This window comes from Ammospiza nelsoni, chromosome 19 (genome assembly GCF_027579445.1).
Source record: "Ammospiza nelsoni isolate bAmmNel1 chromosome 19, bAmmNel1.pri, whole genome shotgun sequence".
NCBI classification, from domain to species: Eukaryota; Metazoa; Chordata; class Aves; order Passeriformes; family Passerellidae; genus Ammospiza; species Ammospiza nelsoni.
In genome coordinates, this window is record NC_080651.1 from 8,450,015 (window position 1) to 8,477,430 (window position 27,416).

At 48.1% G+C, this 27,416-nt stretch overlaps 1 protein-coding gene across 1 annotated transcript; it reads left to right on the top strand.

The window, feature by feature from the left end:
• Window positions 1-26,905, top strand: HID1 (HID1 domain containing). Its single transcript, XM_059485797.1, has 19 exons — window positions 1-193; window positions 7,235-7,384; window positions 9,694-9,864; window positions 12,519-12,632; window positions 14,237-14,343; window positions 14,819-14,935; window positions 15,664-15,886; window positions 16,287-16,343; window positions 16,439-16,579; window positions 16,967-17,057; window positions 17,684-17,835; window positions 19,028-19,106; window positions 19,666-19,830; window positions 20,948-21,175; window positions 21,654-21,787; window positions 23,273-23,353; window positions 23,739-23,830; window positions 24,143-24,301; window positions 24,755-26,905. Exons 1-19 carry the CDS (start codon window positions 128-130, stop codon window positions 24,816-24,818), a joined length of 2,391 nt encoding a protein of 796 aa, XP_059341780.1. The 5' UTR covers window positions 1-127; the 3' UTR covers window positions 24,819-26,905.
• Window positions 26,906-27,416: the final 511 nt, after the last annotated feature.

The following is a 27,416-nucleotide window of genomic DNA, read 5'->3' on the forward strand; positions in this document are numbered from 1 at the left end:
GACAGGAGGAGGGAGGGAGGCATCGGGAGCCGCCGGTGCGGGGACGGGGATGGCGTCAACGGCGGCCCGGGGAGCGGCGGCGTGAGGGGACAGCCCTGCCCGGCCCTGCCCGCAGCCGGGCCGCACCATGGGCAGCGCCGACTCCAAGCTCAACTTCAGGAAGGCGGTGATCCAGCTCACCACCAAGACCCAGGTGAGGGCCGCCATCTCGGGCGGGGGGCGAGGGGGCCGCGCCATCCTGGGAACCGCCGCCCTGAGGAGCCCCTCACACCCGGCCCTGCCCGAGACACCCCCGGCGCTGCTCTGCCCGGTCCCTGCGTGTGGGGCCGGGGCTGGGGGACCCGCGGCGCCGCGGCTGCAGTCACGGCCGGCCCTGGCCAGGCTCTCCCAGCGAGGCCGTGCCCGAAGGCCGGGGCCGTGGGGCTCAGGGCAGGCTGCGCCCATCGCCGTTTCACCGGTCTGTGGAGGGGCCCCGGCCGGTCCCCGGGGCAGCTGCCAGACGTGGCCGGGCCCTGTCACCGCCTCTGGTGACATCTTGTGCCTTGCTGAACAGCGTCTTGTGCTAACAGAGCAGACGCTGCTGTCATAAGGGATGTCCACAGCTCCTGATGTATTCCGCTTGCGGGTTTACATCACACGGTTTGCCACTGCTCCCTTTTCTGTATCCTTTCTCCCACCCCCGCGCATAATGGGTGGAGAACCTTGCCCTGTTTTTAGGTAATAGCTGATGGAAGGGGCTGTTGATCAGCTGTGCTGTTGGCAGTAGATATTTCCATCTCTGACTTGTGAATTAACGCTTGATTTCTGCAGGCTGAGGTGGAGAAGGAGTTAAGTGAAAGTGAGGGCTGTGTGAAGGGAGGGTCACTGTCTAGAGGTCTAACATATGTTGTGCCTGTCCTGGGAGCTTGCTTAATTTTTGTTTTAAGTGGAGTGCACAGTAGCAGCAGCACACTGGCAGAAAATTAGTAGCCTGTCCTTCTGTCTAAGGAGCAGAGGGATTTTGCTCTATTGACGAGTCACATCTTGTGTTCTTCTGAGCTGCAATGGAGAACAGCTGTTATGATCCACCTTTAGAAGTAAGGCAGCTGCTAAGAAAACGTGGGGGTCATGGCAGAAAGATAGTTAATGATGGGGAATGAATTCACACGAAAAGGGTATGGATGCAAAGGAGTAAAGGGTGGTAGGAGAAAATCTCTGAAAACTCAAGAGGCAGAGGCTACTAGTGGGAATTGAATTATAGATGGATAAGACTGTGAAAGAGACTGGAAAAAAACATGTTAATACTTTCTAAAGCAGTATCACATTTGTCTGCATTGCTAAAGAATGGCTTTTGTGAATATATTCTTAAAAACTACTAGCTGTGAATGTAGGTAAAGAGAGAAGTGGGGGAATTAATGTTTTAAGGGGTTCTTCCAAAGTCTTTTCTGCATTCCAGATAGTTCAGAGTATCCTTAGCTTTGGGCTGTCCTTCCTTCATGGGAAAATGTGCTTATAAAGTGAGGTTGGGGGGTGGTAAATCAGGCCTACAGGGCTCTGCCCAGTGTGCTGTTCACAAAGAAAATCCTGTGAGGCAATCCCTTGGATCAGCAGCCCAGGCAAGAGCACTCCCCTCCCCTGGTTTATTGACCTGTGTAAGGGAAGAAGGTTCACTGGGGCCCCGAATGAAAAGGAAGGAGCTAAAGCTTCATTCTTGGCTGGATTCATTTCACGTCTCTGTGATCTAGGTGAGACTGACTGCATGTGGAAAAGGGTGGGGTGTTGGCGCTCCCATATTTACATTCTGTAGAAGGGCACCCGTGTTTGCTTGTGCAGAACGCATGACTGGGCTCTCCTGGAGCCTTCTGATCTCTTACCAGCAGCAAAACCTCCTGGTCCATGAGATCCTGGATCCAAAACCAGGCTGCAGTAATGGACAGAGCCAAATCTTTCCAAGCTAGTGGTTCACAACGTGCTTTGCTTCTCAGCAGCCTGTCTCCTGTTTTGCAGCCTTCTCCTCTGACATTAGAGGGCTGGACAAAGAGATTTTCGCCAAATCATCTGTAACGTGAAACTCTGAGCTCAGAATGCACAGTGAGGTGTTCCTAAGGCTCTGTTGGGAAGAAGTGGTTGAGCCAAAGTCACTGTTCACTCATTGGTGAAGGTTTAGAGTTGGCACAGAAGTTAATTTTTTCTTAAAAATAAGTTTTTATAATCTCCAGGCTTTTCTTAATTAAAAAATGACTGTTCCCATGTGAGCATTTAAAAAAAGTTAAATAAATCTGTAAGGAACATAACACTTGAATGCTTACAGCACACGTGGAGCCCAGAACTTGAAAGTAGAACCAAATCTGGACGCAAATGGAATTGACTTAATTGATTTTTTAACTGCCAAAGAGAAACTGTAAAGGTGTAAGAGTATTAAAAAAGGAAAATCACTTCAGAATTATTTCAGTGATTAAAAATGGCAGTATTACCAGAAGGAAGAAATTAACTTATGCTACAGATGTATATTTGTAGTCACACATGGAGACATGGTCTTTAGGCTTTTTATATATGTATATATTACATTACTCTGCACACATTATGCTGGTTGGCCCATCCCTTTGATAATAAAACAGATGTGCTTCATAATAGAGAACGTGTGAGCCCTCCCAAACTGCCCATAAAAGGGCTGCCTATTTAACAGATGAAGGGAACAGGGATTGTGGATATGACAATTCATCAGGGCAGGTCAATTGCTGGTCTGGGAGCTTTAAATGCTGGGGAACCACCTTTTCTTTTCCCAGTTGGTTGGGGTTCCTGCCAGCAAGCAGCCAGAAGATAAGCAATTTTAATCTTGTGTACCAGCTTGTTAGATTTTAATGGGAGCTGTGCCTCTGCTTTTAAAGAGACAGGAAGACTCAAACACGAGGGACAAACCCCAGTCCTTTCCTTTTCTGTGGTGTGGAAATCCAGGAGTACAATGGGCTGTTAGCTTGAGTCTGATAAAAGCACAACTTGTGCTTGGAGAAAGGTTGGTCCCTGGCAGACCATTTCTTTCAGTGTTGAAGCTTGACTCAGCTGTCCAAGAGTCTCAGGTTGATCAAAAGCAAAGTTGTCTAAAAAGAAAGCTGTAACTAACACTTGACACAGCTGACTTTTGTCCTGGTCTTTCCCTGCCAGACTTCTACAAATCCCATGTTCCAGTTTGCTTTGCAACACTGTCTCTGTGTGAGAGCGCAGAACTGGTGGTAAACTTGAAGTCTCATTGATTCTGCACTGCTGACTGCAAAGATCCTATAGAAAAAAAATTATTATTGCTCTGAAGCCTGTGTAGAGGTGCTGTCCTTGGCTGAAGGGATAAAATCTTACTAGTTATTCATATTTAGAATAAGTCTGTCCAGAGGCTTTCCTTTTGCACAAACAGGTGGTACAAAGGTGTGTGAATTGCCTCAAACTAATCCCTGGCCCTGCAGCATTACCTGATCTAAAGCTCAGTCAGGTGCTGCATGAATGGTGATTCCACACCACAGTTCTGCCACATCTGGGGTGGAAAGAATCAACTGCTGTAACAGATCACCTGAGCTTGTGCAGTACTGCCTGGAAAACCGAGCAGGGACCAGGGCCTTGCTCTGCTTTGAGCCCCTGCTCCAAAGGATTGCTGCCATGGCTGGTGGGGTGCTTAGTTGGCATGCTGGCAAGGAGCAAAAAGAGAACACACTGAGCTAGGCTAGTGGCTGCTTGTCCCTTGGTTCTCTGCTGATGATCTGCAGCAATCCTAGTTTCAGGAGTCTTCCAGTGGGGGCCTGGAGGAATTGTTAGGAGATTTGATTGAAGTCATAAGCGCAGAGAGCTCTTGGTCAGGAGGAGGTACAAATACACACACACACACACACACACACACACACACACACACACACACACACTCTGCTGGAGTTTGTGAGGAGCTGTGTCTAAAAGAGAAGGTGAAGGTGGTGCTGGTGTCAGGCTGAGGACAGTAACAAATAAGCGAGACTGTGCCTTGGGAGCTTTTCCTGTTTTAGGACATGGTCAGGCCCTCTCTGTTTTCCTGTTTCCTGTGAGGTATCCTGTTTGTTGGGGGATTGCCTGCTCAGGCTGTGATTCTCTGCTCAGTAACTGGCATGAGGCTGGGAAACCGAGCATCTTCCTTTCCTAACTTCTGCAGCATGTGTGTGGTGTGCTTCAAAGAAACACAACATTTGCAACTAGTAGAAAACAAAGAATGGAGGTGTCCAGAATGACTGGTTTTACCTTTGTTTGGCCAGCATGCAGGTGAGAGGTCTTAATTGAAGGCAAAAGTCTCCCTCCTTGCCCGCCCTGTCACATCACCTCAGATCTGCCCACTGCGTCCTTAGCAACACTGGGCTCTACAGTTACCTCACCCTTGTGGTGTGGAGCTTGGCTTGGGCATCAGAATCTCTCTGCCAGTCAGTTCTGTACCTTCAGCAGCCTCTGCCATGAGATGTGTGTGGGTCAGGAAGATCCTTTGCTCTCCAGATGTGCCAGTTGTGTTTCCAGAGTAGAGTCAAGCTACTGATCCCTCAATTCTTACCCTCATTGCTCTGCTGGTGCAGAGCTGGTTGTCTGCACTGTGCTGGAGGAACATTAGGCTATTTCTTACCTGTGCTGAGGATTTAGCTCCTCGTGAGCTCTCTGGCTGAAGCATTGTCAAGGCTGGGAGTGCTCTGGGATTTGTGACTGCAGTGTGTGCTGTACCAACACTTGTACCTAAATCTTGACATTTCCAAATGAAGATCTCCCTGGCTGGTGAACAAGGCTGATGTAGGTCTGTATTTCTCTCCTCTGTGAGGCTGGATACAGTCTGTTGAGTGAGCTCAGTGAGGAAATGGATATTTAGATCCCCAGAGATGCTGCATGCAGAAAACAATCAGCTTAAAACCAGCCAGTAATGTTCTATCAAGGAGATGAATATTATGTGGGTTGAGTAGCTTCATGATGCCAGGCTGTAATTAAAACAGGGGACAGTGGGGATGTGAGTGACTCAGTACTGAATCCATGTCCCAGGATTATACATGAGGTACCACCTGTTGATGAAGAGTTGACTTGCTGCAACTATTAAAAATGCAAGGTATTGGTGTTTTAAGGTAATCTGGTTGCCAAGATGGCAGCAGAGACAGGAATGCTGCTGTACATCCAACGTTGCATTCAGGGAATTGCCCCTGTGCTTCCCTGCTCCACGGGTCTGCAGTCAGAGTTCCTCAATCTGTGTTGGGCTGCCATCTGTAAAACAGAGGCTGTGTTCCACCTCTGAGGAGGCCTCAGGCTAGTGGGAGGTAAAGGGATCAGTGTCTGCTGGAGGGAAATGGTTTTCTGCTCCCCCTCTAGATGAGAGTGAAGGCATTATTTATGCATGATGCCCAATTAGCAGCAATTGCTGCTTGCTGTTGTCAGTGGGAGTGGCTGTGGCAGGCAGCCAGGACGTACATGTGGCAGTTCTACATGAGGTTGTGGTGTGTGGTTTGACATGGGGTGTAGGATTTGTGGGGTATGTCATGCAGCACATAGATCAGATTTCCAAATACTTTGCTCTTTTTGAGGAGTACGATTAGAGACGAGATGTGCAAAATATCCATTCCATTTAAGCTTTTCATGCCCAGGTTACAGAGAGCTCAGCTCTTTCACATGCTCAGCTGAAAGTCAGGCTGTGAATATTGGATTGGATTGTTCCTATTGATCCCCTCTGAGGATCTGTGATCTTGAGCCATTTGGGAAAAGCTGCTCTTCCCTTGGGAAGAGGTTTGGTGGGATCTTGCTTTGGTGTCCAGGTGAAAAAAATTGGGTTTTCAACACTAGGGATGACTTTAATAAGATGTCTGAACACACAAGAGGTTTTTTCTGGTTTTGTTTTTGAAGACTGGGGGTTGTTTGGGCTGGTTCATTGCATGACTGGAAGGACTAGGACCAGCAGCACTGAAGCATTAAGGCAAAGAGCTGCAGGGCAATAACCTGCTGTACCAGTCTGAGGTAGCTGGCCCCTCTCACTTTTTGGCCTGTGGTGGTGACACATCACATGCCTGTGGGCTGGGGCTGTTAGTTCAGGAGGTGACGGCAAACAGGGCAATGCAGCACTTCCCTGTGTCAGAGTTGTGAATGGCCTGTTCTCCCCTAAGTGGCATCTCAGCTGCTTTTAGACACAGCATAGAGCTGGACAAATTTTCTGCCTTCTACCACACATCTGAGAGTGGGCAGGAGTTGCTTCAATTAAACACACAGTCACATTTCTGCCCCTTTCATATCTGACATGCAAGACCCACCCAGTGGTGCTGATTGTTTCCCTCAGCGAGCGCTGTTTGCTTTGGAGCTGGTGCTGGTGGCAGGCAGGAGGCTCCTCCTCAGCCCAAGCCAAGGGCTGGGGTGCTCAGGTGAGCAGCTCTTCTGACCTGCCCAGCATGCCCACACCAAGGCTGGTGAAACTCCTGGGACAGCTCATATTTTCCTCTTCTGAATGCAATCACGGGTCCATCTCTTTCACACTGCTTATCACAATCAGCCATGTATTTATCCTGCCCCTGTAGCTGGACCCCGGGGTGGGATGAGCACTTGCAGCTGTGTTTGGGCAGTGTCCATTTCTTGGCAAGTATTATCAGAAAATGTAGTGGAAAGAGGTGTGTTCCCAGGGCTGGGCTGGGGGCTGAGCTTCTGAGACCACAGGTTTGAAATGGATTTTCTTTGGTCTCCTTCCATCTCCTCTTTGAATGGCACACTTAGTGCTTTTTAAGAACAAAGCCTTGGCAGCGACCAGCTGCACTGAGTCCAGTTCTCTATAAATATTTGATCCAGAAAGATCAATTGCATTTTATCTGTAAGTGCTTTGAGGTGGGTCTGTCAGTTCCATGGCTCTGTTTGTGCCCTAATGAGATGTCCCTGATTACTTCCTCGAGATTTTGGTTACAACAGAAGTAATTCCAATGCACACTCAGGGCTTCCTTGACTTGCTCTGAAGGTGGCAGAGTGCACAAGGACAGCCTGGCCCATGTGCAGTGCTGAAGATCTTGGATTACTGGCAGCAGTTGCAGACAAACATGAAGCCTCCTATACGTCTGCAGGAATGTTCAATTTGGGAGATAAATCATCCAAAGCCCTGGAAACAGAGGCTGACATGTAAAACCAGTGCTAGTATGTTTTATTGAACCTCTTCTTGCCTCATCGCATCCCCAAGCCAAGCATAATTGCTGATGATTGGATCGTATGGAATGGTAGTTCCACATCTATAACCACATTTGTCTCTCCACAGCCTGTGGAGGCCACAGATAATGCCTTTTGGGACCAGTTCTGGGCAGACACAGCCACTTCAGTGCAGGATGTCTTTGCTCTTGTACCAGCTGCAGAGATCCGAGCAGTGAGAGAAGAATCGCCTTCAAATTTGGCAACTTTGTGTTACAAGGTAAGTTTGGTGCCGTTTTATTCTGTGGAGCTGTGATAGGCAGGGGTGTCCCTGGAGCAACAGCACTGTGGTTTCCAAGGGATAACAGGTACCTTCTACCACAGAATGTGCTTGCTTTTGGCCCTGTCTCCTCCTGAGGGTTCCTCAATGTTCCTCTCACAGGTTAGGACAGATCATAGCTGGTGTTTGATCAGCTTGGAGCCTTTTTCTTCTTGTCCCCTTCCTGTGTTTCACTCTGTCCTCTTGGGTCTTACCTGCTCTATATCTGTAAACTGCTTCTTGCTCAGGGGACTTTGTAGCAAGGCTGCATATTTGTGCTGAGGCTGAAACATCCTCTTCCTTGTCTGCACCTAATTGTACCTCACCATGCACCAGTCTGGCTTCAAGCTGAGAAATCCCAGAGGGATGTGCAGACTGTCACTGTGCAACTTTATCCACTGCCTGGATAAAGTTTGAGGAAAATCTTAAGACTTTTCTTTGTTCTGCTGGGATAACAGAACATTCCTGATGCTGCTTCTGGTATTATGACGTCCTTGTATGGAGCACAGGGACATTGAACAGCATTTCCTACCCTGACAGGTTTGGCAAATTGTCAAGCTGGTGAACAGCAGCCTGAGACTTACTTTGCCTGGGAAAGTGCAGGTGTTAACAATGCTCCTGATTTGAGCCATGCCAAGAGTAGCCTTGAATTTGTAGTTTAAAACATTTGGAATGGCACTTTTCCAGTTTTAAATAATCGCTGCCATCCTGTTTTTCTTTCCTCCTCTACAATATGTGAATGAGACTTACTGAATCATAGTGAAGGTACCTCTGACTGTGAATTGTAGACAGATACATGTAGACGATACTTGAGAAAAAATATGAACATGAGGAAAACTGCAGTGTTTTTTCCCTAGTATTGGCTTCTGGCAATGAACTATTTGGGAGTTGAGAAGGGCTTAGAAGATCTGTAACCCCTTTGACTCTGTGTCTTCTTTCTTCCAAAACCAGGAATAAAATATAATCTCTTCTGCCTGCTGGAAACAGGTGTGTTGGGAGGCCTTGTCACTGCAGGACTGTTTATGCATGAGCTGTAGATCTTGGGGTATCAGTGTCACAGAGCCCACTCTAGCAGTGCTTTTGCCAGTCTGAGAGCCCTGACTTGTGCAGTGTGCCACTGGACTTAGCAATGCTGTGTGTTTGTGAGGAAATGTCATTTACAGTCATGGTGGGAGATTCAGGCTGTACAGTCATAAGTGTGCCTGAAGAAATGGTTCAGCTCAGTTAGTGTGTGACAGGCTGGGACAAACAGCACTTAAATACCCATTAATGCAGTGACGCAGGCGGGCAGAGTCACTGACCCAGGCAGTCTGCCATGAAAATAAGCAGGGACACATGACCTCATGAATTAAAAAGCAGCAAGGTGAATCCTTGTTAAATGTTTTGGCTTTCATTTCCCCTCTGTTTCCCCTTGGGATCAGGGACTAAGAGCAAGTGGGGGCAGCTGTGGAGGGAAGAGACTGCTTTTTTCTGTCTGTGGGTAAAACCTCCTGTCACTGCCTCCTGTGGCTGTAGTTGCTGCCTGGTGAGACCCTCATCTATTCTGAAAAGCCCAGTGACCCTCCACTGGCAGTTGCAGCAGCTACTGGATTGTTGCAGTGTGTTGTTGGATGGGCTGCAGGGTCTCAGCCCAGAAGTTCTTTCCAGAGCAGCAGTCCTGTTCACAGGGCAGTGGGGAAACCTGGGCTACCACCCTCTTCTGCAGCAGGACCTTGGTAGGTGCTGCTGGGGGCTGCATCCCTACACACAACACAGGCAGCAGCTTAGCTGCCAGCTCCTGAGTCAGGAGAGGTGCCTGCTGTAATCACACAGACAGAACTGTCAGACTCTGTGTTTCTGCCAGCACCTCCCTCTGTGCAGCACGGTGCTGCTGCCTTGCTCCTTCCTGCCTGCATCTCATGTACTTGCTGCAGCTGATTAATCTCATCTGCCCTTTTCAGTGCATGGTGTCATGGAGCAGTGCTGGAAGGAGCCTTCTGGTGCTTTGGCTGTCTGTCTCACGTGGCACCACACATGTGCTGCATGGATTAGCCCAGGCATTTGAGGTCTCTTGCAGTGGAACAGCAGAAATTCAAGAAGGTCTGTTTAAAATAATTAACCCTGTTTTTTACAGTTTCAAACAGCCGCTGTGCCATTAAGCTGAGAGCAAATGGACTCCCAAGAACTGCTTAGAAATCTGTGTGAGGGTATCACTAGCAGGACAGACCTGCCTAGCTCTTGCTAACTTGTGCCCAGGCTAATGCTGCCTTCCTTGGTTTTGTTTCCTTCAGGCTGTGGAGAAGCTGGTGCAGGGAGCAGAGAGTGGCTGCCACACAGAGAAGGAAAGACAAATTGTCTTGAACTGCTGTCGACTCCTCACCCGTATCCTGCCTTACATCTTTGAGGACCCAGACTGGAGGGGTTTCTTCTGGTCAACTGTCCCTGGGGCTGGCCGAGGAGAGGTCTGTCTCTTGTCACTTATTCTTCCTTCTGGAGGGTGATGGGGAGGCTGCAGTGAGAAGACACTGTGTGTATTTGGGGGCAGTTTTATTCTGATTATTTCTATGTGGTCAGAAATTAGGTGGCACTTTCTAAATTCTTTCCCGTCCTTTGGTTCTTGCTGCATCTTCTGGATGTTTCATTTGTGTGTGTAGCTGTAGGAGAACACTGATACGTGAGGAAAGGCTTCACCAGTAAACTGGAGGTATGACTCTTAGTGAATATGAGAGCTGCAGCGAAGGCTGTATGATTTTCTTAGACTGAAATGTCCTTGTTCCATTAATTACAGTTGATTTAAGTTTCAAATCAAAATGCAGCAGGGTGTTGCTTGTGCTGATTTTACAATGTCACATTTAAAGTGAATGGTGCCAGAGAAGCTCTTGGCACCATGACTCAATACCCTGCCCATGAGCTGATACAGTTTTAGCCAGGGGCCTAAGCTGGGAGATGAAGCCAACAGCTGAGCAAGAGTGGTTAAAGAGTGGTTGTGTTTCTGGCTCTGTCAGTGAAGGGCATAACCCTGGGGAGTATCTCAGCCTCCCCACATTTCTTTGTCTGGACAGCAAGCACAATAGTGCTCTTTCTCATCTCTCAAAGGAGCAGGGTGAAAGTGCTTTAGGATCTTCTGCAAATAGGAGGAAGAGCAGCAGTGAGAGCACAGCTGAATTATACCAGGAGTATGTATTTGCCTGCTTGCTCCCTCAGCAGCTGCTCTGTGCATAGAGAGCCCTCTCCTGTGAGTTTCTGATCTGCAGGTCAGTGTGGCTGTACTGAGGTATGTGGTTCTCCTAAGTGCAGTGCAGTGTCTTTGGGGACAGTTATGAAGGGTTGGCAGTGGTTGGTACAGTATAAACTGGCACCTTTTGCTGTTTCTGCCTGTCACCTCTAATCTGGTTTGCCTGAGGGCACATCAAAAGGAAGTTCTAGGTGATGAAAAGGGAAGTCGTTGCTAGTCCTGCTTTGTGATTTGTGCGATTGGGAGGGTGGTGGTTGTCAGTCCTTTCATCCCTGCAGGGGCCAGGGAGTGCTGGTGAGGCTTAACAATGTTTTGGGAAGGAACATGCAGGGGTGCCTGGTGCTCTGATCCAGCCAGGCTGCTGTTATTTCTGTTTTTCCACTTTGTTCAGCACCTAGAAAAGAGTTTCTCAGTCTGAGTGGTGGAGTCACCCCAGGGTGATCCAGCCCAGTCCACGTGTGCTGTGTTGGGGAACCCTCTGGAGTGTGGGTGGAGCTGTTGTGGTTCAGAGGCTCAGTCCTTTAACCATGTGCATTCAGCATGTAAGGCTGGGATAACAAATACATCCCTGAGATGTTAGGGAAGCTGGAACCACATCTAATCTGGGGCAACAGCTTTGCTGTCTGGTGGCTGATTTCTGTCTGGGAACTGAAGATGATGGTATGGCTGGACACTTAGTAAATATCTCTGAGATTATGCTTCACCTGCTTCATGATGGAGTGATGGATAGCAGAGCTTCCTGGAGCCATGGCTCCTCCCTCCTCTATGGGAGTCTGTATTGTGTTCAGATCTACTGGTTTGTTGTGTGTCACCATTTTGGATGTGGTGATACCTGCAGCCTGCAGGGACATTTTTTCTGGCAGTCTAGATACTATTAGTAAAGATCACTCTTGGAAAAGAAATCCCCTTGGACCCTAATGGTTGTCATTTCACCTCTGACTGGGAGCACAAGTCAAAGCATCTTTGCTGGCTCCATCCATCCTTGCTGTGCCTGTTCCTACATCCGGGCTCTGTTTGTGGTATCCTCCCTGCTGTCACCAAGACAGATTGAGAGCCACACAGACCATTATCTCCATGGCTGCCTGCTGTGATTGAAGAGCTGTGTGTTGTGCTCAGGCTGACAGAGGCCTGGTTGAGGTAGATAAGCTCCTGCCATTCCTGCTCTCTGCCTTTCCCTCCAGCACCGGTGTGTGGTGGGAAGGCCTCCCAGGCAGGATGCTCTTTGACAGGCAGGATCTGGCAAGGTTTCCCGTGGCAACAGCCTACAGAGGAGTAGCCATGCGTGCTTGGAGAGATTTCTTTGACTGCTGGAGATGGCACAATCCTCTCTGCTCACTCTGCTGTGGCAGGCTGGGACAGCCCCTGGCCTGATGCACACAGCCTCACCCTGTTCTGTAACCTCCAGTTTTGGGCAGCCCATGCAGAAAGGACTTGGAGGGGTTTTTTAACCTTATTGCTGCTGGTTGGCTTCTCCCTATTGCTGTCTCCATGCACCATCCAAACACCCTCCTTCATGAATGTGAAACCCTCTCCTCTGTCAATGTTTCTCTTCCCTTTTGTATCAAATAAACCAAGCCACCTGCCAAGGTGTACCCAGTGCTACTCTTCTTTCTCCCTGAGATCTCCAGGCCTTTGTCTGCTCAGTTTGCTGTCATTAAAGAGCTCATTCCTGTTCAGTCAGCACCTTCCAGGGGCAAATTTCTTTCCTGTACCATCTGGGTTTTTGTTCCTTTGTTCTTTTGTTCCCTCCTGTTCCTGTGTAATGTCTTGTCTCCCTATGTGTTTTTGGGGAGTGTGTCTTCTTGTGCTGTGACATATTGGTGTTACTATGTGCCCTTTGCTCACCCTGACCTGACAGTGCTCTCGTGTTTGTCACTTCAGGGAGATGAAGATGATGAAAATGCCCGGCCACTGGCTGAGTCCTTGCTCCTTGCTGTCACAGATCTGCTCTTTTGTCCTGACTTCACTGTGCAGAGCCACCGGAGGAGCACGGTGGTGAGTTGGAAGTTGAATCATGAGATTATCTGCATAGAGGCAGATTAGCTGCATGGTGGGGGGGACCCTGGGAAAGCCAGCAGCTTCCTGCAAGCCTGCAGGCAGGAAAATACAGATTTGCTGAGCTTGACCCTGCAGTGAGTGATATTGATCATCATTTTGGGTTCATGTTATGGTGTTTGTGGCTTCTAAGACAGGTGTTCTGGGGATTGTTGCAGTGTGATTGAGTCTCAAATGGAGTGGCTGGCAACTACCCCCACACTACAGCTTACCCCTCAGGAAAAGATGGTTATGCTGGCAAACAATTGCTCTTCTGTTGTTGCCAGCAGAGCAGAGACCTTTAGCACCTTGTTCCCCTCTCTGGCAGTTAGGTGCATTCTGGGGCAGGAAGCAGCTGTTTGTCTGCTCACATGTGCTGTGATCTGAATGAGTAGATGGCCTCTGTTGTGTCTTTCCACCTCTTCTCCCTCTTTGTATCGTGGCAGCAAAGACATTTAAATATGTTCTGATCCTTGTGGTGACTGTCTGTACCTCAGAGGAGTTTCCTGAAGCAGGGATCTTCTACCAGGTGTGCTAAGAACAGAGAACAGATTGTGGTGCATCTCCCTCCTTTTTCCCTGCAAGTGACTCTCATGTTTTTTGTAGGTTCAGTCTATAAACAAAAAAATCCAGTTCTCCTTTTTGGGATAGATCTGACGCAAACTAAAAATGAGCATGCTAAACCATGGTATGTTTGATGGCTGCAAAATTCTGTGACAAATCTGAGTACTAAATTGATTGCTTGGGGTTTCTGAGTAGTAGAGAGTTGAAATGTGTCACCTGGGGCTGAAGGGGCAAGGCTGGATCAGGGCTACCCATATGCTATGAGTAAGTGGTGCTGAAACAGATGGACTTCCTGTCCAGTGCTGTCACCTGGGATGGATTGCACAAGTCAGGGTGACAACGGATTTTCCTGGGAGAGCCTCCCCCCACCACTTGCACCTGTGATTTTTCCCTTGGCAACAGCCAGACTGGTTTTTCAGGATTCTGGGCAACTGGAATTAGACACTGAGACTGTGAGTGATTTATGTTCCTTGCTGCTGGCTGCCCTTCTGCTGCCTGCAGCCTCTGTAGTCTTTGCTGAGCTGACTTTTCCTCTCTGGGCTTGGTCTGACTGCAGCTTAAGAGCAGAGAGATGGGTACCACCATCTTCTGTTCATGGCAGAGCAGCATGTGGCCCCGGAGATACAGGTTGTGGTGGGTGTTGGCTGAAGTACCAGCACCACAAAGAGGAAGAACTGTGAGACAATGGGCAAAGGAGACACAGGACTGACTCATATTCCCACTGAAGTCAGCCCTAAAATTATGGCTGGAAATGTGGGCTCCTTCCATCATGCACAGTACTTTTATCTCTGTGTTTTGTCCCTTGCTTGCAAAGGCTGAGCTCTTTGAAGACATCAGCACCTGCTTTTTCAGGCCTGGGAGGGAACTTTTGTACAGTTCAATTGTCTGGGTGCTTCTCTGCTGTTTTTTTCTAGAGAAAGGGGCTGAACTGCCTTGGATGCACCATTGTTGCCAATTCTGGCTCCTGCCTTCTATGCTTCAGCCTCTTATTTCTCCCACAGGACACAGCAGAAGATATCCACTCCATTGACAGCTGTGAGTACATCTGGGAGGCAGGAGTGGGCTTTGCTCATTCTCCACAGCCCAACTACATCCATGACTTGAATAGGTAAGAGCTTCTGCTAAGGCCAAATGGAAAGAAACTGGGCTCAGGAAAGGGAGATCTGGGGGAGATGAGCTCTCTTTGCCTCCTCGAGTATCCATGATTCCCAAGGAGCTTTCTGCTTGCTCCTTTCCAAGGTAACAGGATTGACAACACAGAAAAAAAGCCAGCTGACCTTTTGAGTAGCTTTTTGTAATGTAGGGTGGGAGTCAGACTGTCTGCAGCAGGAACTGGGTAAACACTGCTGTTCTGGAAATGCCAAGGAGCTCTGGTACTGGATTTCTTTTTTGTAAGGCAGTGATTCTGTTTAGCTCTGTGCCGGTGACAGCAGTATGGCTTAGGAAATTAAATGGGCTTAGCTCTCCCTCAGAAGGACTTTCTAGACAGGACTGAGCCTTCCTTGTGTGTTGTTGTGGTTATTGTGCCTCCTGTGCCCAGCCCCTGCTCGTGAATGGCTCCAGGCCTTTACTTCTCCTTCCAGGACAGAGCTGCTGAAGCTGCTGCTGACCTGTTTCTCTGAGGCCATGTACCTGCCTCCCTCCTCAGACAGCAGCAACACCAACCCCTGGGTACAGTTTTTCTGCTCTACAGAGAACAGGTGAGGGTAAAGGGCAGGGGCCTGGGTGCCAGGGGGAGAAATATCTTCAAATCCGTTCCATGGAGTGTTTTGGTAATGGGTAACCACAGGACTTGTTACCTCCAACATCCAGGGGCTGTTCTTTTACTTTGTCCCTGGCTCATGTGCACCCTATTAGTATTTCTGCTTAGTGAGGAGAGTTCCTCAGCAGAGTCTGAGCACGGTGCCCACTGGAGTTTGCTGCAGGACTGATCCCTGCCCTGTGGGAAATGGCAGGTCCCGTTCCCTGCTGTTCCCTTGGGCAGGGGGTGTGGTGTTGGTGGCGCATGAATGCCGCCCTCTAGTGAAATTGTACCTCTGGGACTTCAGCTCCTCAGCTGACACTCAACATAGGGGAGTACAAACCTGGCTGGAGGTTGAAGAAATACAGTTTTGTCTTTCCAGAGGCTAGAGAGCTTTGAGGTCTTTTCCCGTTTCCACAAACATTTTGCACATGTTTCCTCTGGGAGCCCACGTGTCCTTTTTCACCTCCCCTCCCCTCTCAGCTGTGGTCCAGGAGCCCAGCTGGGAGCTGGAGTCTTGGCTCTTGGGTCTGAGCTGCTCAGTCATGGACTGCTGTCACAGGTTAGAGGAAATGATTGTGTTTTTTCATGGCCCCAGGCTCCTGGGGAGAGAAATGCCTGTCTCTCTCCAAGGCAGTGCCTTTTGTTTCCTGCTGCTGCCTTCTGAGAACATTTTCTCCTCCTCAGACATGCACTCCCACTCTTCACCTCGCTGCTGAACGTCGTCTGTGCCTACGACCCCGTGGGTTATGGGATCCCTTACAATCACCTGCTGTTCTCTGACTACCGTGAGCCCCTGGTGGAGGAGGCGGCCCAGGTGCTGATTGTCACCTTGGACTATGACAGCTCCACCAGTTCAAGTCCCACTGTGGATGGCACGACCACTGGCACAGCCATGGATGATGTGGATGTGAGTGATACTGGAATCTGTGTTTGCTGCTCTCCTGAACTCACTGGGGTCCTCTCACACCAGCTTGGATTGAATGTTGAGCTGTAGGACCCAGCACTGCTTGTTGAGTAGCACTGCTACTCCCCTTGCAGTCTGCTCTCTCTGTTCCAATCCTGCTTCAGTCCTGTGGTCACTAAAGACCTATACAGATCAAAATACGTGGCTAGATTTTGATCACTAACTTAAATCAGGAGCATGTAAGTGAAAAGCCCCTGACTATTCCATGCAGTGCTCTGTCTCTTTGCATTTAAAGCTGAATTACTCAGAGCAGAAAGCTGAAGTGAGAAACCTTGGTGGTTATACTTCAACTTCCTGAATATACCTTGTCAGTAAGCATTTCCCTCCTTTTCTTTGAATGCAGCCTCCTGGACCAGACAATCTGTTTGTGAATTACCTCTCAAGGATACACCGGGAGGAGGTAACGTGTTCCCTCCTGCACTGTTCCCTGTCTGCTTTCATGCTGATTGCATTAGCCCTGGGCCCACCACAGTCTCTTTCCTGATCTGTTGGCAGGATTTCCAGTTCATCCTGAAAGGAGTGGCTCGCTTGTTATCAAACCCACTGGTCCAGACCTACCTGCCAAACTCTGCCAAGAAGATACAATTCCATCAGGAACTCCTTGTCCTCTTCTGGAAACTCTGTGACTTCAACAAGGTGTGGATCTGCTTCTTGCTGAGCTTCACCCCAGCTTGGCTGTTGTTACTCTGGCTGGAGGAAGCCCTGGTGAAGGGCTGTGGTGGGTAGTTGGCAGTGGCTCTGGGATGCTGTGGTCATCAGCCCCACTGATGCAGGTGCTGGGGTCTGGCTGTAGAGACAGCCTGGGAGAGGGGCTGCAGCTCCTGAAGGTCTGTGCTGGAAGCAGGTTCTGCAACAGATATTATCATAACTCTACGAATAGCACTGGTGTTGATGAGGTATTGCATACACCAGCCTTTTTAATGTTCTTGAGGGACTGATTAACTAGAGACTGTCTGTGCTGAGTCCTGTGGATGGTGCAGGGTATATACTTATGATTGTCTGAAATATTCCCTTTTCTTCCAGAAATTCCTTTTCTTTGTGCTGAAGAGCAGCGATGTTCTGGACATTCTTGTCCCAATCTTGTATTTTCTCAATGATGCCAGAGCAGACCAGTGTAAGTTGGTTATTTTCAATATTTGTAACAATTTGTGCTTGACAGTTGAGCTAGAATGTTTTTGAGATGCTTCCTCCCTACCAGTTGACAGCATTTTGAATGCATGTTCCTGACCTTCTACAGACATGGAGTGGAGTTGTCCAGTTAATTGGGTTTTAATGTTTGTAGGGGGCTAGAATCAGGACACAATCTATCCTGCAATATAGGGAAGGGAAATCCTTCCTTAGTATGCGTTAACATTTTGAGTCCTCTTATTGAAAATTGTGTCCCTGATCCAGTGAAGAGGGAAAATGACTAATCTGCTTTGCTAAAGCAGAGTAGGGAGTAAATCAGGCATAACTCCATCATTGTGTAGTGCAGGGAAGTAGTCAGATCTTCACTGCTATGATGAAAGGTTTACATTAAGAACATAATGAAGAAAAGCATCCAAGACTTAACACTGATAAGACTTAACACAGATGTGCTTGGGAAGGACACTGGTGCTGACAATGAAGGGAGCACTGTGTGGGATGTCCCTTATCAGGATGGTTTAGTCTGTGCAGTTTTTTATCAGTCCCATAGTGTTTCTCCTCTCTCCTCACTGTCCCCTCTGTGACATATTTTTCTGTTGTTTTTTCTCCATGCAGCACGAGTGGGCTTGATGCACATTGGGGTCTTTATCCTGCTGCTCCTCAGTGGGGAGCGTAACTTTGGGGTGCGACTGAACAAGCCGTATTCTGTACGAGTGCCTATGGACATCCCTGTCTTCACAGGGACACATGCTGACCTGCTCATCATAGTGAGTACAGCTCCAGCACTTCTTGAACCCTCCTAGCTCCACAAATCATTGTCCACCTTTAATATACTCGCCCTCCCTAAACTGGAAGCCCACTGAATAGCTAGCAAGTGTGTGGGATGCACACTGTTAACCTGAGGTGATGTATCTGCCAGGGTGCATTTGCATGAGGTGTAATTCCATCTGCATTAAATGATCCCAAAGAACAGGACTCCTCATGGTGCTGCACTGCTGTCATGAGGGGGTGAGTGCATGCTCTCTGCTCTACTGGTAGGGAAGGCAGGAGATCTGGCTCTGTCCCAGGCAGACAGAGGTGTGTGGAGCACATCTGTCAGTGGGGACAACAATGATACCAAGCTCAGCTCTACAGCTTTGGGTAGCTGCAAGTTTCATTGACCTTTCAGTCAGCCCACAACACTGCCTATGAGCAGCTGTGTGCTTTGCAAAACAAGCCTCAGGTGCTTCCCTTCTGTCATGTTCTCATTTGCCAGAGAAGAAGCTCTCAGCAGCTTCCGATAAATCTCCAAGAGGAGATTCCTGTTAAAAGGAGCAGGAAGAAACCTGCTCACCATAACTGCTCTTGATGCTATGTGTTTTGCTCTTGCATTCCATTAATCTCAGATCATCTCTCTGTTTTAATTATGCTTAGGACTTCTCTACAGACATGCCAGCTAAAGGTGGGAAGGCCAAGATTGCGAATGCCTGAACTGGTTACAAGGCACTTGAATCTTTCCATGTCTGAGGATATAATTAAAAATAGGACAAAGATTTGAGTTAGAAGTCTGCACTAAAATCAGGTGTAAAATCATTAGTTCTGTGGCATTTCAAGCAGCTATCAGAAGGGTTCAGAGTCAAAGTCTATTGGAGGTGAAGGTGTCTCTTACTTCCTGGTGGTTTAGTTTTGTCCCAGGCTGCCTGAGCATTGTTGAACAGCTCACAGTCAGTTTCTGTTTGCAGTGTTATAGGGCTCTAATCACATTCCCAAAGGATTCCTTGTAAATGAAAGCTTGTACTCCTGGAGCACGAGTCTGCAGTGAGAGCAGCCTTCCCCACCTGTGTAATTGTGGAGTGTGCAGGGCCCTGCCTAGGTAGGAATGGTGTCAGGAAGCGATTAGTGTGGGGGTGGCACTGGTTTTGGTTGAGAGGGTGCTTTCAGTAAGGTGCTGCCTTGCTCAAGAGCTCCTTCCTTCCACAGGTCTTTCACAAGATCATCACCAGCGGGCACCAGCGGCTGCAGCCCCTCTTCGACTGCCTGCTCACCATCGTTGTGAACGGTGAGCACTGTGTGGGGGGAGAAACCACAGCTCACAGTGCTCTCACTGCCCTCTCCCTGTGCCCCTCTCTGTGCTCCCCTGCTGCTGGAGGGCACTGGCCAGTGCAGATAAGATCTGCCTGCATGGTCAGCTGGGGCAGAAGGAGGGAGAGCAGAGTCCTGGAGCTCCCTTGGGGAGGCAACAGGACATTTGCCAGCAGGCCTGGTGAGGGTAGTTGGCAGTACTGTCCCTTTCCAGCAGGGAGTGCCACCTCCTCACAGTGGTGGTGCTTCCCTTGGACTTAGTGAGTGCCCAGGTGGCTCCAGCTGTGAAGCTTTTCAGGAGGCACAGCAGAGATGGTGTTACTAGTGTAAGCCTAAACAAAATCTTCTAAAACCAGCAATGCCTCATTTTACCAGGCAATATCTCTGTTTCATTTGCTTTGTATTTGGAAATGTTTTTGTGGAACCATTTGTGCAAGGGTGGGAAGGTCATAAAAGCGACATTTTTAGTGGTGTATTTTTGAGAATATATACACCTTGGTTCTTTCCCTAGTTTTCATTTGCTTTGCCTCCCACAGTGTCTCCATACCTGAAGTCTCTCTCCATGGTGGCTGCTAACAAGTTACTGCATCTCTTGGAGGCTTTTTCCACCACCTGGTTCCTATTCTCTGCTGTCCAGAACCACCATCTTGTTTTCTTCTTGCTGGAAGTTTTCAACAACATCATTCAGTACCAGTTTGATGGTAACAGACTGCTTTATTTAGTGGGTTTGCACTAGTTTAGTCCAAGAGAATGTCAGATGGAAGTTCAGAGGAAGTCCAAGGAGATGAGAGGAGGTGAGAAGTGTAGAAATGAGCTATATAGGACTGATAAGTTGGGTTAGTAGATAATCACCATTGGGTCCTGGCCCAGGCAGATTTGGTTAGAACAAAATAAGATGGTAGCTAATTATCAACATAACCTCAGCCCTCCTGCAGAAGGTGAGATGCACAGAGAGGAAAAGAAACAAAAAGTGAGTGTGTAACTCATAAGTTGTGACTGGCTGGATATTGCTGTGAAACTGCTCGTGTTGCTCAGCAATGTACTTGATGGGGCAAAATAATTTTCAAGTGCCTCTCAGTTCTGCTTTGACAAATCTCTGGGGGCTTAAGACCAAACCACCTCATCCAAAGAAAGTTCTGATATTTGCTACTTTCCAGGAAATGCCTTATGCTTTCCCTGTTAATAGCATAACAGTCTTTTGCCTAATAAATAATAAAGTAAGGTCCCAAAACCTGGTCAAAATTTAGTGTTTTGCTTTAAATTTGCTAATCAGGAATGGCCATTCTGCTTCCCTGATAGGAATCTTGCATGTGGCAATTGCCAAATCCAAAAGCAGCCTTTGTGGGTGTAATTTGTGTTTTATATTAGAGGATGGTTTCATTCTGTTCTGTGCTATCTTGCAGGCAGTAAGAATTCTGACCTTTTGGCTTTGCTATTTCAAGCCTGTGTCTCAGATTAAATGCCCTGATTTGTTTTGTGAGTTCTTTTGAAGATGGAGGAATGTTGAACCTTGGCTAGTAACCTTTTCTTCCAAAATAGATGCTAATATGTGGTTTAAACTGTCCTTTTTCTTCTCAGCTGTTTGAATATCCCTCACCAAACCATTTCTTGTCAGCTTTCCAGCCTAGGAAGGATTTCACTGAATTTTCTGTACTGCTTTGTAATGGATAAGAGGATATTGAGCTCTGCTCTTTCTTTCCTGTGCCACTGCCTTTGTGGGTGGGAGCAGTCAGGCTTTGTGTAGCCAGCGAGCTGTGCTGGGCTGGCAGAGCTCTTTGAGCCTTACTTCTCTGCTCGTTTTGTTGCTGTGATTCCCAGGGAACTCCAATTTGGTCTATGCCGTGATCCGCAAGCGGAACGTGTTTCACCAGCTGGCCAACCTGCCCACGGACGCGCAGGCCATCCAGAAGGGGCTGCAGCGCAGGAAGAAAACCCCCGAGCCCATTTCTCGCACCAACTCCCAGGACGGGGTCTCCATGGAGGGGTCACGGCCTGCTGCCCCTGCTGAGCCGGGGACGCTGAAGGCCAGTCTGGTGGCTACTCCAGGTGAGCTTTAGTTTACCTTTGGGACAGGAGAGGTTTGTTTTCTCTGTGGGATATGGTGTGGACTCACCCTTTCACTGGGTGTGGAGAGATTAAGAGTTTACATTTGTGAATAACTTAACTGCCTTTCAGTGTGAGTTTCAGATCAGTTGGCCCAAGCTGATCACAAACAAACTGCCTTGAGTTTCTGTCCTCTCAGACTTAGTGTCCATAAGACCATTTGTCCTAGTCTTGACCTGTTGCCTCAGGTTAACTCTATCCACGTGAACCTGTGTTCCTCCTCCTTCTCAGGGAGCATTTTCATAGAGAAAAATTCCTTTGGGGTTGTGAAATCAAAGCTAAATCTTGCTTCTCTTGCTGAAAGGGGAGGTTTTCCAATATCACCAGAGACACGGGATATCTGTGCATAGTGGGGTAGAGAAGAGCTTTTAAACCTATTTAATTAACTTGTGTTTCTGAGCTTTTCTTTTTTTGAACACAGGGATTGACAAGCTCACGGAGAAGTCTCAGGTGTCAGAGGATGGGACCATGCGTTCGCTGGAGCCTGAGGCTTCCCAGCTGTCCCCAGAGGGAAACCCACCTGCAGCCCTGAGTGATGGGGAGTCCTGGAGTGGGGTAAGGCTGGATGCTGGTGTGCAGGGAAGGTCTGGGTGTGAAGTGAACAAAAATGAGGGGTTAGAAGAAGAGGTGTGTTTGCCCATTAAAGAAGGGCATCGCATTAAAGGCAGCGTGCACACGTGCAGGGTGCTGGGACACAACGTGGTCCAGAAGGGCTGTTGCATCATCTTGGGTGTTTCATGTTTATGCTATGACACAAGAGCTGGGGCACTTGAGTGAGCTTTCTCCAACACAAAAACTATGACAGAGCAGTGAGTGCAGAATTGCCAGAGGATGTCCATGAAACCTCCTGATCCTGATGTTTCCAACTCAGGTTCTTACTGCTGCTGCTTTTTCATCTCCCTTGGGATGGAGAGCTCTATCAGAATCTTTTAACTCGCTGGTGCTGTGTTCCCAATGTGTTCCCATGAAGGCTAGGCTGAGGTGCTGCCCTCAGAGTGGCCTTGAATAAATTGGAATGTACAGAAATCTCAAATACTCCAGGACCAATTTTCTTACCCTTCCTGGCCTTGCCTGGTACCAGGTGAAGCCTGTGGCTAGCAAGACATCTTAAGCACACAATTATGTTGTCATTAAATGAGATCTTGACTGAGAACTTGTGGAAGGTTTTCTTCTTCCAGCAGCCCATGAAACATAATCATGGGTCTTTCCATCTGTGTCCAGCAGCTGGCTCAAACTGTTCCCAAGCTGGAAAAGCACTGGCACAGCTCTACCCCAAGCTGGCTGTTTCTGGTTGAGAAGGTGCTGAGTGAATGAGTTTATTTGTGTGGAGCTGCAGGGTGGCTGCTGGAAGGAAGTGCTGTGCCCATTTGTTTTGTAGAAAAGTCAGCTCTGTGCTGTAGCAGTGAGTGGTCAGGGAGCATTGCTAAAGGAAAAAGCCTCTCTGTTTTCACCTTGTGCAGAGATTGACAGTGATTTTAGAGGGTTATTTCCTTCCCTCCTTCCCACCATGAATATGGAAAGCCAAGTTGAGTGTGTCATTCCTCAAGAGGCGAGAGTTATTAGATAGGAGTTGCTGGGAGCCTCCCCTTGGAAAAATGCTCTTTAAGATATTCCAGAATGGACATAAAGAATCCCAGAGATACTCAGTATACAGAGGCTGAAAAATCTGTGGCTGTTAGCTATATCATCTCTGTGCCAAAAGAGAGAAGCATCCCTCTGAACAGTCTCTTGTCAGTGCTGTTTTAACTCTGTCACTGTGGATTGTTCCAGCAGTGTCAACAGTGGTGACTGGAGCTGTGACCTTCCACAGGGTCCTCCAGCTTCATCAAATATTGCCACTCTCTGGGTGAGAGCACATGGGTTTGGTGAATGAAGGTTGGGTAGGTTTGACATGTTCTAGAGACAGGCTGAGCTGTCTTTCCCAGTAGTGGTCTAGAAAATCTGGGGAGAATATCAGCAGAAAATGGATTGTATTTCTTACTCTTAAGTGTGATTAGCATTTGTTTGCTTTTATTTGTTAAAAATAATGTTTATTGATAGGAGGCATCACATTCCCGGAGGGATCGAAGGCGTCTCTCCAGTGCATCCTCCAGTGGACAGTGGACTCCAACTCCTGACTGGGTAAGGGCATCTGGACACAGGAAATAAATAATGAGAAAGAGTTGTGGCAGAAATGCCTCACACACCCTGCCCCTTCCCTGCCATCAGAGGCTTTCCAAGAGCAGCATTTCCTCACAGACACTTGAGGTCAAAGCTCCAGAACTTTAGTTTACTGACATCTTCAAAGAAATATTTTATTTACCTGTTTCAAACCAATGTCCCACTGGTCTTATTGGGTGCCTCATAATTCTAGTGCTCTAGGATTTATTGTATTGCTCCTGTGCACTCAGTTCACCCACCAGCTTTGTGATTATTGTAAACTTCATTTGTTGCAGAGATTGTGGAGACAGCTGTAAAAACCTGCTAATGCAGTGTACTGATTTCCCTGCTGTTTTCCTACCTACAGGTGATGTCTTGGAAGTCAAAGCTCCCCCTGCAGACAATCATGCGGCTCTTACAGGTGCTGGTCCCTCAGGTGGAGAAGATCTGCATTGACAAGTAAGGAGATTTTTGGAAAGGAAGGGCTGTGTGGTGTTTAAGGAGCAATGTGAGGTTGGCAGAGTTTGAATTTGGAGGGCCTCTAAGGGAAACCTTGTGAAGTTTAATTGAAAGCATCCCGGGCTCAATAGAGTTGTTACTTGGCTTGCCAAACATCTTGTTTGTCTGATCCCTCTGTTTCCAGAGGAGAGGGGGTGTGTTCTGGGCCACAGCTCAGTGTCTGTGTTTGTTTAGGCTGGTCCTTCATGCTGCAGCACTTTTGGAGGTGTCTGTGGGACATGCTAAGGATGTTCCTGGTCTGTATCTTGGCAGGGGTCTCACGGATGAGTCGGAGATCCTCAAGTTCCTGCAGCATGGCACCTTGGTGGGGCTGCTGCCAGTGCCTCACCCCATCCTCATCCGCAAGTACCAGGCAAACTCGGGCACTGCCATGTGGTTCCGCACCTACATGTGGGGAGTTATTTATTTGAGGTAAAGCAGCTGGGTGCAGCCTGGCTTGGTCTTTTCCAGACTTTTGGGAGGCCTACAGAGACAATTGCATGCCCTCAGCCAGCCCTGGCTTATCTCATATTTACAGGATAGGAAGATGTTTTTCCCTTGGGTGTATCAGCTACTCCTAAACTTTGAGGGGGTGACATGAAGGGGGTTGTTCTGGGAGTGCTGCTTGTTTGGGAACTGGCAGCAGCAGGGAATAGAAAAGCTGCCCAGAGGGTCTGGTGCAGAGATTTTATGCAAAGCTCTGGCTTTGTGGGATGTTGTAGATACTGTCATCCCTGTAAGGTGTGTTGTCTCTCAACCAGTGATTTCCTTTTATGCAAAGCTGAAGGCACGCTGTGCAGCCAGCTCCTGTAATCGTGGCTGTGAGATTTGAATTCCATGTAACTGGCCTCAGGGAGTAAAGTGGCTCTTGTCTTTCTGTCTCAGGAATGTGGATCCCCCCATCTGGTATGACACAGATGTTAAGCTGTTTGAAATTCAACGGGTCTGAAGAGAACACTTGCCTCTACTGAGAGAAATACACTGGATCTAAGGACTGTGGCGTGCTGCTTCATCACAGCTATTCCTGCATTTCACGTCCAGCTGAGAGACCAAAAGGACAATCACTTCATTTACCTCCCTGTCATTTAAAGCTTTAATCGGGACCTGCTTGGGCATCCCTCCCCCCAGCTCACTTCTCTTCCCTCACCCTTCACCACGAACCTTGAGTAAAAGATATCTAAGGGATTGTCCATTGTTGTGGTTGCACTAGAAATCAAGACTGTTCTTAGCTCCTTTGTTACTCTTTTGCTTCTGGATGTGGTTTGGAAACCAATCTGACCCTGTCCTTGTCCTGGTCAGAGTCATCATTTAATTGAAAAAGACTAGCTGTAAATTGGGTGCAAAGGGAGAAGCTGCTATTCCTGCAGGAGACAGGGTTTGGAAACTGCAGTTACTTCCATGTAGCTCCATAAAGTTTCCAAGGCATCCCTTCTGGCTGCAGGTGTCTCCCTGGTGTCTCAGTTGCATATAGGGAAGTCTTTCCCACCTAAATGATGTTGAAGGAGAACTTTGTGTCTCAGTTCTGAATCTCTCTAGTCCTTTCCTGGAAAGTTGCTTGATAAGTTTTGTTGGTGTGGGTCAGAAGTTTTTCCTTGGCTTCCAAGCCCAGCAACCTGTCCTTCATGGTGGACTGTTGCAAAGGAGCCTGTCTTACTTTTAAAAGCCCTTTTTAATCCATGTGAGCACACAGGGAGGAAGGGACTGGCTCAGTGAGAGCAAGGAGAAGAGACTCGACTTAAACTCTTTTAAGTCTTCTCCCACTGGCTGAAAGGACACCGTCACCTGGATTTGAAAGGAACCATATCCTTCCATCTTTGCCTGGCAGGCTGATGCAATGCAGGGAGCAGAACGGTCTTTTGCACTCTACTGTTAAGGCAAGGGTTTGAGGGAGCCACTCAGGGAAGTTGTAGGAGGAATTTGGAAGTTGTAGGAGGAAAAGCATCTCCGTGTCAGTAGGGAGTGGAGTGCTGAGGCACAGTTGAATTCTTCAGGGCATTTTGCTTATTGACCAAGTTATTGGATCTTGAATGTATTGGGTCCCAAGCATGTGTAAATTTTGGGAAGCCAGAATGGAAATTGGTGGGAGATCTGCTGTAGCTGGCTTGGTTTAGCATTGTGGGGTTACACATTGGTGAGTGGAGACACTCTTGAGGTTTGAGTCAAATGTTATGTTCTGCTGGGAGGGGCTGCTGTCTTAGACCCACGTGGTCTTTAGGCAATGAAATGTGAGGGGTCCTGTCATGAACTGAGACCTTTCCATCAAAGCATAATCCTTGGTGCTCTTTTATTCAGGCTCTTGGGAGGATTGCTGGTCGTGAGCTGTTTGCCACAGGTTAGGCCCAGCGGCGTCACTGCATGGAAACAGGTCTGTCACATTAAGTACAGGGACAGTGTGACACACTCTGTGACTTGTAACCCTGGCCTAACCCTCGCAGCTGCAGTGGTAACAGCATGGCCATCCTCTCCCAGAGAGCTGCTCCAGTGTGCTGCTGGCTCCCACTGGCCTCTAGTCAGGTGGTTTCCTCCTCTGGGCACTGGGAGAGAATGGAGTCCCAGGCCAGCAGAAAGTGAAATAAAATCGGAACGGTTTTCTGAAGGATAAGAAATACGTGAAATAGAGAGAGGTTATTCCCCCACCTGCCTCCCATCTCCAACCCACTTTGCCACCCACCACTACTCCCATCCTGACCCCACCTCTGTTCAGGTGTGAACAGGGTCTGTTTCACTTGGAGAATCTCATGTATAAGAATGTGATTTGGTGGGGCCACACTCTGATTGTATGGCACTCGCACCTCACAGCTGGAGCGGGGCCTCCTGTGTCCCACGTGCTTTGCCTCTTCCCTCCCATGGATCTGCTGGTTCTCATGATCTCTTCCGTCCTCTCTTTTCTGCTTTATTTCTTTGTGAGTTCCTCTGGAAGCCTTTTTGTTTGTTTCTTGGTGTTTGGAGTCTGATCCTTGTTCTGTGGAAATCAACTTGCACTGTAAACTCTTTGCTTACTTATGGACAGAAAGATAAAGATAACTGAAACATGCACTTGGGTACTTTTTTTTTTCTCCTTCCGCAGAGGGAGGTTTATAATCTTGTTTGTTTTATGTTGAGGTTTTTTTTGTGCCACTAGTGGACCGTGGGCTGGCTTCCTCTGCAGTGGTAATTTTTTTTATAATCAAAAATGAAGATTTGACTCTGGGAAATGAGCCTGAATTGTGTGGGTTTGGCCATTTCTGTGTTTATAGCATCATCAAAGATCAAACAGGATCAAGTCTTCTGAGTTAGTGAACCATGTGCTACAACCTTTGTGCAGTTGAGACCTGTAAAACAGGCACCCTGGCCCTAGGGGCTGTTAGGAAAGGACATGGAGGGCCTTGACTGTTTATCTGATCTGTGGTGGCTGTAGGTGAGAGTTGGAGCTGGTGGGCTTCATTCCTGTCCATGCTGATCATGTCTTCAGTCATGTATTCAGTGTTCATTCCAAAGTCACCTGCTCTCTGAAAGCTCAGTAACTTAAACCAGTGTTTTATCCATTAAACTGGACAAAATCCAAGTC